This window comes from Bombus flavifrons, chromosome 8, assembly GCF_040668555.2.
Source record: "Bombus flavifrons isolate JBK064 chromosome 8, iyBomFlav1_principal, whole genome shotgun sequence".
Lineage (NCBI taxonomy): Eukaryota > Metazoa > Arthropoda > Insecta > Hymenoptera > Apidae > Bombus > Bombus flavifrons.
This window is the reverse complement of record NC_138449.1, coordinates 8,435,750-8,448,839: the sequence shown is the minus strand read 5'-3', so window position 1 is coordinate 8,448,839 and position 13,090 is coordinate 8,435,750. Positions and strand designations below refer to the sequence as shown.

The 13,090-nt window shown below is 34.6% G+C and overlaps 1 protein-coding gene across 9 annotated transcripts in view; it reads left to right on the top strand.

Annotated features, from left to right (window-relative positions):
• The window catches only part of LOC138182723 (nucleolysin TIAR), a 585,490-nt gene that overhangs the window by 546,713 nt on the left and 25,687 nt on the right, over positions 1-13,090 (top strand). For all 9 annotated transcript variants that reach the window (XR_011173870.1, XR_011173869.1, XR_011173868.1 and 6 more), the window contains one exon: positions 11,272-11,452. Coding sequence is in view for 6 of the 9 variants with exons in the window: in XM_069118843.1 (XP_068974944.1) it covers positions 11,272-11,452 (181 nt within the window). In the remaining 3 variants the exon portion in view is untranslated. The remainder of the gene's footprint in view (positions 1-11,271; positions 11,453-13,090) is intronic.

Below are 13,090 nucleotides of genomic sequence, written 5' to 3'. Positions count from 1 at the left end.
GCGAAGAAACGTATAGCCATACGTGTTTACAATTCAATCACCGGCCTGCCTCTTTACACCGCGTGCAGAGCGCCGTTACTGTAACAGATGAAGGTTAAGAGCGGTCATAAATTTTCTTTTCAACTTCGTTTATCCGTGCACAAGATTCTCGCGCATCGGTCGTATCCGTGGTGGGACGCGTATAACGACGAGCCAGCAGATAATATCACAGACGAAGAGGAGAAGATAGGCTGTGGCTGGTTGCCGTGTAGGCGATAATCACAGTAGCGGCACGGCGAGTACGAAACAACGCTCATAAATAATAGTCGAGTAACCCTTCCACGTACGTTTGGATGCCGCGGCCGAGAGTTTTGGCGTGTTCACGTTTCGAAGCACGGCTTTCCCGCGGAACGAAACCGCCTATCCCAAGATTATACGGAAACTTTAACGGCCACGGTTACTCAGCCGTCTCGGCAAAGTATGGTAGGCGTGGTTTGAACCCGCGGGTTTATTAATCCTGATAATGTCCCTGCGGGGAACATGCGTCCGTGTTTATTGTTCAAGAATGCTCAGTAGTATAGGGCTTTACGTTCGTAACCCTGAAGCAGACCGATCTCCCAATTCCCTGTAATTAAATCTGGAGTGCTCGTTTTAAGGATTATTAAACTGCCTCGTTGAATGAGAGACGTACTTAGCAAGTACTGTTTCGTTGCTCGAGTTGGGGCACATGGGGCTAACGCGTGCTGCAAATCGAACAGTCAGCAGAGTAATAGCTTGTTTATGGCTGCGAGCAAGATGAAATTGATAGTGGCGCGTATTGTCGCGATAAGATCGATAAATGGTAATGCAAAGCGACGGAGGGGAATAAGCTGCTTGTAAGAAAACATTAGAGCCGTTACAGCTTTTTTAGCGGCGTGTTACGCGAAACGAAAAGATCGTAAACCTTTTTTCCAGTTCTAGTGAACGAAACATTCCGTGGCAAATATAACGTTAAAATCTTACAGACGAAATAAGGATATCTTACGTTTTATTATAAACAATGGATTGTTTAAACGATCGGAAGTCGATACAAGAGCTGCAAGTTATAATATACGGTAACTTGTACTCGTAATATTAATCGATGCGAGTAGTCGACAAACAAATTTATATTTGTTTAAGTTTTGTAAATAAACGGAGATATGAATCTTGGTGTTTCCTCGTAAAGATTGTTATCTCATGAAAGAAAATTTGGTCTTAAAATTTTACAGCTTGATTGTAACATCAACTTAGAAATTATATTCGATCTCATCGTACGTTAATACATCGTACAATACCGTCCATAAAAAGACGTATCGCGCTATTTATAGCATAATCTGAAGAGATGGAAGGAACTGGCCCGGAAATACTCAGTTTTTTTGTCATTATGAGTGGATCCATTAAATTGTCGTTAGTACTTGAACAGCATAAGAATGTACAAACTACAGTCAAAGTAGTAAGCGAGAGACATAATACAAGGAAAAAAGAAATCCATTCAAAGACGAAGGTCGTTAAATGCTGCACGTTTGCAGAAAGAAGCTCATGATTGAACGTATCTTTTTCTACATTTCTTATGTGCTTCATAGAATCGAGACTTTGCATAGCTAGTCATTGAAAATATTTTAACATTCAATTGGATAATTGATCTAATTGATTTATAAACTAACGTATGTTTAAGCGATATTTCAATAGCTCCTGAGTATCATATTTGTAATATATGTTGTCGCTAATTTCAACGAGTTGTCATATTTATAACCTCGGAATAGAATTGAAGATGCAACAATTCTCAATTCCAATTGAAATACCTTTCGTTATAATCTCTTAACAGTTAAAAGTATATTTTCTACATAAACTGCAAGGTATTATACATATATTTTTATCCAATATACAAGTTTATTAAAACCTTTGCATGAAACGATAAAACATGATTCTTAATTAAATTTTGAAGTTTAAAATCCTCTTAGATATTTGTTTAAATCCATTTAAAAGTTTTTCCAATTTCTGAAAAGATTTATTTAGCTTGAGGCTCTTTAACGAGAAAGACCAATATAAAGAACATAATCACATTCAAAATAGAATTTCTTTTCTCTCTTATATCGATTCTATAATCCTTGAAACATAATTTTTTCGATAGATTCTTGATAAATATAAACGACTATTCTGAAAATATAATCGACGTAAGAAGAAACTTCAAATACCTTTGTTTCTGTCAAAACGGCAATTAACGTTAAACAATAACGACCACTTAACGGAACATGCATAATAACGATTGTATTCTATAGGAAGCGTCGACGCACTTCGCAATTTTCTCGTACGTGTCGTTTTAACACGGATATTTTGCAGGAGGGTGATACATACGGCAGGAGTTAAGGCCAATAGCAAACAAAAGAGAAAAAGAAAAAGAAAGGGAGAGGGAGTGAGGGCTTAGACAAGTGTGTAAGTGTAACCAAAACTCAAAGCAAGCTAGCTACGAACGTTATCTAATTTACCCTTTACTACAAAATATGTTTCATACTTTTTTCTTACTTTTTTATCTCTTTCTAATACCATTACTTCTTCTAACTTTTCGAATACCTTGATATTACATTACTTATATCTTTGTTGTACTTATTATTACCATAATTATACTATACATTCTCTTTAACTTTCCATTTTTCACTCTTCGTACTTTATATTATACGTTCTTGCGTGGAGAAAAATATCAGCACCGCTACCTGTTGTTGCAGCCATAAGATATTACGATAAACCAACCGGAAGTGGAGGCAACGAGTCGATGCCGATCTTGGCATCGACTTAAATCGTTGCCCGTTGATTTAAAGTAATATCCTATCGCTATTATTTTTCTCCGTGTATATACAGCTGTTCTCTCTTTCGTCCTTATTATTATTCTTTTTTTTTTTTTTTGTCTTGTTGAAAGATCATCGACACTCTATTATACAAATATTCTTAGACGTGTACTATATTAATCAACGATTCGAAAAACTTTTACAAAATAGATTTATAAACGATTGTTTGTTTCGAGGAACGTTTCCATATAGATATTTCGAGTTGTGTGTGTCTTAACGTTACGAGTGAGCGAACTGCTGTTTAGTATTTGATTAGAAGTATTGTATCGGATTGGTAGTCTTGTTTGGTCGTCTTGTTCAGGGCACTGAAGAAAAGAAACAAGTCTTTATTAACGTGTAGTATTTAGAAACATCGGCGAAAATATCCATACAAATATGTTGCACAAATTAATCATCAACTTAATTTCCAATCTACACTTCTACCGATTCGAACGAATTTCTCAGGTTTGCTGAGCGTTATACGCGAGTAAGAGAACACGCGTAAAAGGAATTATAAGAACGGAAGCATAATAGACGACAAAGATATTTAAATGCCTAGTGACAATTTTCCTTATCTTACAATTAGCCTTACATTTAATCCTGCTACCGCTTTCGAATTTTTATATCTCAGTCTTATTCTCGTTTCAACGGAAAAAGAAACGTTTCATGTTTTAACGCTTTGATATAAAATCGGAACAAAAATAATGCTTTCATATTTTCCTTAAATTTGAGAAATCTTTTAACGCCAGAAGAACACATTTAAGTCGAAAATGATTCAAGCAATGCAACAATGCTAACAAGAAGACACAAAAATATGCCATTAACGATATTAAGCAAAGATATATAATACAAGGATATTGTCAAGCAATATGAATTAAACAACTTACGCTAATTGGATAATTTTTATCGATGGTCGAAAATGCTATACGTTTTTAAAGCAACGAATCCTTTTTTTCGGCACTCTGCATACGTACGTATATACATGTACAACGCGTGTGCATACGATAGAAAGTAGCATATATAATACATACGTGTATGTACGTATTTAGCGACGTCATCGTTCGAATTTCGTTGAAAGTAATTTTCTGTGTCGTAACGTTTTATAATACAATAACGTTTTATGATACAATGTACACATTGGCTTCAGTATGCATGCTCGTCTATTTTTCTCTGTTTGAAAAATATTTTGACATGAGAATATTCTAAATTGTGCAACAAAATACATATAAAATAGAATGATAGGCAAAGCTACGGGATAAACGCGTTGGGAGAAAAGAGAAAGAGAGAAAGAAGTTGTACAAGTTGAGCAAGGTAAAACGGACGCTAAAGTACGCTGAATCTTTCTTCACTTTTTTCCTTCACTTTTAATAATTTCTTTTGTCTTTTTTTTAGTTTCTTAGTACTTTCACCTCTATTATTCCGCTGATTTAGTTAGTTAGAATCGAGGAACGGAGTAATCTTACGCTTCGTAAAAGATACAGATGTGTATGCACAAATCCTAGTAATAATTGCGAAGTAACATTGAACACGACAATTAGCAACTCGTGTGATATTTCGCACAATCTATTGTACTATTTTGTAACTATATTGTATGTCATTTTTTCCTTGTACTCACGTGCACTTTTACCTACGTGCACACTACTGCGTCGAATTGTGGTTATTAAATTTCGTCTTGGAAGATTTTACTCTTAACACTGTTCTAGTAATAACACATTCTTTTTTTTTTAGTCTTACTCAATCTACTTGATCATAGATTAGTGTTATGTAACATACACTGTAAAATAGCGAAACGAACATTATTTTGTACCTAAAGTAATATTAATGTTACAGTATTGTCGATATTAAACGAAGAATTCAGAAGAAACGATTTGAAAAATAATAATATTTTTATCGTTATTATTCCTAGTGTTTACAATATCGAATACAGAAAATACACACTTTGAACTTTTTATAGGTAATAAATAATGGTAATTGTATTACGTTTTGTGATAACTGGAATTTGTTATATGAAATTTCTAATACGTTATATTTGTTTTACATAAAATAGATAATAGATACTATATTATCCATAAACGTTGTTTTTAAATTTAATATTACGTGTCACGTATATCTTTTTTTAGTAGGAAAATCATGTTATACGTTTAAGATGGTTCGATTCACAGGCATAATTGAAGGCCTTAAAAGGTCGAAAATTAAGTTGACGAAGCACTAGGAAAAAGAATGTTTCATACTTCACGTTTTACCTTTATATTTATCCTTTAAAGTTCGCCTATACTAGATATAATGACGCTACTCGCTTTCGAATAATCGTATTCTACGAGCGTCATTATGATTGCAAAATAGGGCTGTTATCGCAGACAATGACTTAAGCGCTTCTTCAGTACCGCAAAACGGATAACAATTACGGAACAACAATTACCAGGTGCTGTGGTAAACCAAGAAAGAAAGACAAGTAAGAAAGGAGAAAAGGGAAGGACAATAAGAGAAGCTAAGGGCAGGATGGAGGGCGAGGAGGGAGAGAAAGAGAGCAGAAAAGCAATTTTTATCTTTTCATCCCGGTCGATATAACGCTTTAACAGGCCAGCGGAAAGTTATAAATACGGCGTCAGCCTGGGAACTAATTATTCAAATATCTGTAGATGGGCGGCAGTAAAGAAAAAGGAGACAGACAGAGGGAGAGCCGATGTCCACTTAAAGGCTGCTAGCATGAATTTACTCCGGGGGAATATTGGCGCGCTACGGGGGTAGCCAGTGCCAACGAAACTTCAAGTATCTACGTTATTTAAGGGGGGTACGAGATACGTACATTCGAGTTCCATCGTCGACCACTAGAGATTCCATTCGCCATAAAATGGAGAAAAGTGGAAACTTCCTTCCCAAGTGTAAGAAAGAACGAGAGAAGATATTGCGAAAGTCCAACATCGTCGGCCCTTCTTTTTTCCTTTCTCACTTTCCTGTTTTCCACCCTTTCTTCGTTTTCTCTTTCTTCCCTGCGTTTCTCGACTCTCTCTCTCTCTCTCTCTTTCTCTCGCCTCTCTATTATTTTCTGTTCTCCTTTTTTTTCTTGTCTTGTCTCCATCCCCTTGTCGACGTTCTGTCCTTTTTTTCTTTCCATTTGATCTTGAACTCCGAGACGCTGCCGGTTCGCACGAGCCTGGCACGGTCAAGGGAAAATTTCGAGTTTACCCCCTGAATTTCTTGTTGATCTTTCATCTGTTCGGGCTGTACCTGTCGGAACTGGCTGGCTAGCAAGTTATCGAGAATTCAGCCAAGTAAAAAGTTCCTAGATCCGCGCGATAAATCTAGTTAGCCGATCGCCAAGTTGTTCCCCCGGCCAGATAAGAATAAAGTTTCAGCGAGCATGCTCGGGTCGCCATTGATTGAGTGTGTGGAAGTTCGATTTAGCCGCGTTCGTGTAATCAGCTGCCTAATGAGCCGAACGCGGAACCTACAGGCTCTCCCGGTAATGGCGAGCCTTATGCCGACTATGTCTAAGCCACCAGCCATAAATCACGGATCACCTTCGCAACGACACGGTGAATCGAAGGGTCCAGTAAATATAGTAGCAGATAGATTTCCTTAAACGAGATATATCCGCTTCTGATGGCCGGTCGCGCACACGAAATATAGGTCACTTATTGAAAGATGGTACGGAGGAAATGACGCAGGAAATTTCCTTGCTACGAGGTGTCACTTACTTTCACTATTGAATTTTCATGACTATTTTGAGAATGCGTCAACGTGAACATCGAGCAGTCGAAAGTGGTATTATCGCGAGTTTTATGCGTTTCACATCTATTTTCGCGAATAACTTTCGTACGTTGTTCGTAATTTGTGCTTATGTTTTAGAAGAAAATTCATGTTCATTTTTCCCAAGTAAATATTGCGTTATGGAAGAAAAAATTGAGGACGAAGTATGTACTTCGTGTCAAGTATGTAACTGATAAACTTGTTACGTTTTATCAGGAATACCACAATTACATGGGTAGTAAACTTATTTTAATGTGATTGTATTCATTTCTATGTCATCTGCAATAAAAAAAAATTTCTACTTCTGTATACGATTATTTAATATATTAATTGGATGATTTTTTTATACGATCACATTAGATCTCATTCAAACATTGTCATTCTTGAAAAGAATGAAGAGATAAGAAATTCCTCTTTATTTAAACAACGAAACATTGCATTAATCAAAAAGATGTAACGATATTAATTCGAATAATACACGTTCATTTTTATTCTATCGTTAAGCAATATTTTATAAAAACGCTAGAATTATTATAGATTAACTGTATTTCAATTGTACGGTTTTAATAAATCTGCTTTTTTAGCATATACAATCTGAAACAAGAGCTGGTTACGAATCACTCAAAAGTCGATAAACTTTCAACGTGAATAAGCCCGGATAAAATTTTTGATCGCAAATGGTTACTCTTTCTATCTAAGGAAGCCTTTCGGGCGAACCGATCTCATCTCTACGATCTTTTCTTTTAAAGCTGATTTTCATTCAAAGAGTCTTGCCAGTATGAAAGCTTTATCATAGTATGGATCTATAGTAACTCCTCAATTTTTCAGCCTACTATCCCTTAAAGCTTTCGTGGCAATTTTTCGTATAGATCTTCCGATATGAATTTCGATTTTTTTCAACATTAAATCCGGGGAACGAAAAAGTATATTCGACAAGATCAGTTGGCTTTCTTTCCTATTAACTTAGAAATTGTAGATTAGCGATCAAATGTTATAGCTATTCTCTCGATCGATGATTTTTCACGTGGAAAGCGTAAAAAGTATTATTATTAATGTAATTTCTAAAAATTTGCTTAAAAGACTTTTAAAAAAGGTCTAGAAATCTTGTTGGAAAATTGATAACGATATTTGGAATTTTTTGAAAACACAGAGATTTGCGATTAATACACGTTTAAGAAAAAAAAATTGTTTCATTTTGTAGTCTTTTTTAGAAAGGAAAAAATGTCCAACTTACAATTTAATATGCGTATTTTAATGCGAAAGCATATTATTGAAAAAATTAATTATTCAGAAAGATTTTTCAAGTTAAGTTAAGTTCCTATTATACAATTCTACACGGATAAAATATATAATAAAAACATAGGTCATTTGATTTATGTAACACATACTTTCTCTGCAATAAGTAACATTATGTACATAGTTTGTTGAAACACATTTCATGACTAAGAGATTGTGCGTGACATGGCAAATTTTGCGGATGAAATACTTTTGTACAATAGTACAGATGCTTCGGTACAGATAACTTCTAATATGATTACTGATAACACAATATTACACATAAAAATAAAGATTCCTGTTATCGCAAAACGTGTAAATAAATGAGCATGCAATGATACACAAAAAATAAAAGATTTCTTGTCGAAGAAATCTTATTCCTTCTACAGACACCATTCGGAGAATATTTTACAAGTTACCTAATGTTACATTGAAACAAGAACGTCAGCTTTTATTCTTATTTTCTAATCTCACCTACAAAGGACCATCCTTACATTTTCCACCGATCGGTGTTCCGATAATCGATCGTTCCTCTACTGTATAATTAATAGAAACGACAGTCAAGATGATAGACGTGATCAGTTTTGTCAAAATCTTACAAAGATTGCTCACAAATAAAAGCCACAAACGTTAACCATATGCGATCGTCCGAAGAAAATTAAATTATATGAAAAGCGAGATATTAAAAATCCAATCGTCGATCAAACTCTTAGAACCTGTTACCATTTGTAGCGTTTAGCTCGTTCAACACCTTTGTCGCGTGATTTCATCGACCGACCGCATATCCTGTAATCTCTAAACGTCTCAAATAATGAAAGAGGAAAATTTACAGGCAATATCTAATGTTCGCGAAACGAGCAACGCTTTGACATTCGCCGTTCGGTCGACATCGATCGTCGAAAGCGGCGCAGTTCGAGGCCTCGTAAAAAGGAAATAATAATTTCATGGACACAAGAGAAAAATCGATATTATAGTGGCTACGTAAGCGTTTTAGCGGGAAGAAAATTTTTTAAAGCGAACCGATAACGCATGGGGGAGAAGGATGGGACAGAGAAGGAAGAAGGGAGTTTGAGACATTCCGAGAATACTGAGAATAACATTCAGGGGGCAATAAAGAGATAATGCCGAGCTTTCAGAAACGAAGAGAACGTCCCCTTGGTAAGTTCTTAACGGAACGTTCCAACGTCCTGAGAACCTTCTATCCTCGAACGAGGCAATTACAGGCTGTGGTTTACCGGTCGCGTTTACACCCGTAGTCTGCTACCTTAGTATAGGCTAAGCCCCCGTACGATCGTAAACTTAGCTGACGGGGTTCAACCTCTTTGGCATTGCCGTTCGATATCTCGAACGGCTAGCCTGCTGCACCGAGTTCCGCGTCGTCAAACCTGACCCGTTTCTCCGGGTATCACCGATGCTAAAACAGCAAAGCAGACGCACCGGATAATAGCAAACAGATATCGGTGAAGTTAGTTTCTTTAACGTGTGCAAATTTTTCTTCGTTTACAGACAGAACCGATTACATTTTCTTACGATAGGAAACTAATCGATAAGATTGAATATCGCATGCATCGATGACTTTGTATCGTGTACCAGCTCAGTTTTTTAATTTTTAATTTTGCACTGAGTAGCGACATTGTTGCAGAATTCTAAGATTATTAAAGCACTGGTAATTAGGTAATTGCATGTTATATTTTTTTTCTTTTTTTTTTTTTTTTGCCGCTTCAATATGAAGAACGAAAGAAATTAAAAGCGTAAATTCGATAAACTATCGACAAAATTTGCTGTCTAACGTTATCATTATTTGGGAATGCAGATATCATATATCATTGAAGATAAATAGAGAGACAATAAATGAAACAAACGTGCATGTAACTGTGTATACTTTCTAAAAGATAGTATCTTTTCATCGCTATTATATATTCTAAACCCATTAATTATCAATGGAGTAGTCATGAATAAAAATTATATAAAACATTTCATTTTATCGTACCGGCTTTTTTTTCTCATACAAGTTGTAGATGCATGCGTTCCATTAAGGTCCATTATTCTGGAAAACCATTCGGTTGTCAATATTCTATCATAAATATTATAACACATTGAACTCACACAATGTAGGTATATTCAAAGTAAATATTTTAATCCCTTTAAAATGCGTAGTATTTCAAATAATATAAATCACATTGAGACGGAATGCTGGTTACGTGTGAATATTTCTTTTATCGACACGTTTTAATATAGTCGAACACTGGATGCATAACCATATTAAATCAAAAATATTGAAATACATTAAAACGTCGAATATTTCTTTAGAATGGAGCAATTTTAAATCTCAGCTTTAAACGTTGAGTCAGAGAAAGATTTTCCATAATTCGAACGCACATCAGTTTTGCATTAGCTTTTACTCTGACAATAAGTATCGGAGCTTTCGATGAACTTATACATAGTTTATACATTAAATGTTCTCGAATGCGGTAGAAACGTCGAAATAATGGCTTTTTTGAAAATGTAAAAAAGAAAGTTGTTAATCTTCCGCTAGGTTTCGTCGAGTTCCTTACTTTGTTAAAGTTACGAAACATTTCGGGCGTGATTAATACATTGCATAAATTAAATAGTTTTTTTTTTTGTTCATACTTTCAATGAAGGTTATTAATGATCAAACTACGAACTAAGTTTCTAAAGATAAAGCAATCAGGGATTTTAACTGGTTCACCAAATGGTGAAGATATTGATTATGCAGCCTGCCATTTAATAGCTCTATCAGACTGGTATCGGGATTAAAAAGCATTTAATATTCCGGCGATCGAATTTTATAACGTCGTTGCCATTCTCCACATATTTTATTTGCAATTTTACAATTAATTTCCGCAGCACAGCAAAGTTATATCTGGCAAACTTTGCAGCTAATTAGACTTAAGTGTAACTTTGATGTAAATTCGCGAAGCTAGTGAACTTTGCAAGGAACTTTAGATTACAAATTTGACAGTGTTAACGACTTTATTAATGTATCGGCATCGACGGAAGATCAATTTCTACCTCAAATATCCGACATTCTAATTAATTATCCAATTTTATACTAATCGGACGTTATTAACATAAGACAATTTTCTCTACCTTTTAATATTCTTTACCAATTATCTTACTTTATTAAGATTTCATTATTATGTCCAACTGACAGTGACAAAAAAAATGTATGATACTGATATATCTAAAGTATGTTAGAAAATTCTAAAGACATATGCATACAAGTGTATGTTGAGTAACTAATATTTTAGAATGTTTAATATAAAGCATATAATGTATTAACAGGTAACGTAATCAAAAGAAAACACAAACAGACAAATATTTGTCATCACTTCGATCCACAGCATTATCTTGATAATGGAGTAAATCTAAATTTAACTAACATTTTTTATTTATTTATTTGCAGCAAACGCAAAACCATTGACTTTCGATGAAGTGTACAATCAAAGCAGTCCGACCAACTGTACAGTATACTGCGGTGGACTAACTAATGGTCTAACAGAAGAGCTAATGCAAAAAACTTTCTCGCCTTTTGGATCCATCCAAGAGATTCGTGTATTCAAGGACAAGGGTTATGCTTTTATCAGGTAAACGTTAAATTTTTACATTATCTTCGCAGATTTATAACATATAGTTTCCATATAAGAGTTCACGTATAAAAGTGGCTACGTATAAAAATCATGCGATAGTTCCTGTTAATATTTTCGTTTGATTAGTCGTTTATAATACACAAAATAAAGCTGTGTACAAGTACAATGTTTCGAGCGGACGAAATTTACACAAATAACAATTGAAATGTTTCGTAATTAAAACTACAAAATTTGTAAAAACATTCGTAAAAATGTAATACGATATGGCATCTATAATAACGCGAACAATAATTAACTGGCAAACTTTTCCAGCGTGAAATCCTAGTAAGGTATAATTTTCTATTTTTATTCTTTTAATCCACGGTAAAGTTCCCCGGTGGTTCAACGATTGTTTTAGAAAATTAGTGGTCTACAAAACTTGTAGTATATACGAAGACAAGCGCAACGTGGGCAGTTCCTTCGAAACTTATTAATTTCAAAAGTTTGCTCGCGTAAGTGTACAGCTCCGACGATCTCTCGATTCTTGACGTCCCTGAAGACTGTGGCGCATTGTTGTTGAAATGTCGTGGTGATATACGTTACGTGTAATATCTCTCGGAGATGTCAGTGCGACGGGAAGTCCCCACGGTGAAGGTAGTAGCGTTGAAGTACGCCGCAGTCAGAGATCATCGCGTGGAAGAAAGCGAGCAAAACGGGAGTTAAGCTGATCGATAGAAAAAGTTCTCACGTACAACGCCGAGTTTGAGATAATAAATTCTTCACGCTAAAGCCGGATTTCCTTCTGGCGGACAAAAAGTTTTAGGACCGGCTAGTCTAATTGCTAGATATATTAAAGTTATTAGTTTTGCAAACTAATAATAAGACTCATAAAAAGTTATTTGTAGACTGGTCGTAGTCGATCTCGGGAAATCATTTGTTTTGAAAGTTTATTAATTAACGCTATCTTTCTATGATATACATATGTCCTTATTAGTTGGGAAAAATATTCTACTTAAAGTATTGTGCTTTATTCCTAGGTCAACAATAAGATGCAAATGATTAATAAAAAGTAAATTCTTGGTATGTAGAATAAAGTGATAATATAAATGATAAAACTTGTGGAAGAAAATTCTTCTTAAATTAAAATAATTAACTCGTAATTATGTCATATGCTAATCTATCTACTTTGGCCTCCTCGCTACCATTTACATATCACCATCTTTCACGTATGTTGTTGTAGTATGTAGAAGCTATATTAATCTCTATATAAGATTGCTCCAATTTCTACATATAATTAATATTATAATTTTTACATAAATTACATATAATTTGATCATATAATTAAACAGCGAATGCGTTTATGTAAATTCATAGGTTTATGAACATAATTAAAGAATTTGCACTTAAATGTGCTTTTTCTTTTAAATATTTGTAACAACCAGCATATATCGTGTATATATATATTACGTATACTCTCTGTATTTTTATACATTTAAATTTTTCATAACGTACGAATATTCGCAGTCTGGTTATATGAAAAATATGAAAATTGAGTGGGTCTTATAGAAGAGACGCTAAATACATCAATTATAAAATCGCGAGTGAAAAATGAATACTATAAGAGACAGATATTTAATGGAACGGAAGGGACGATAA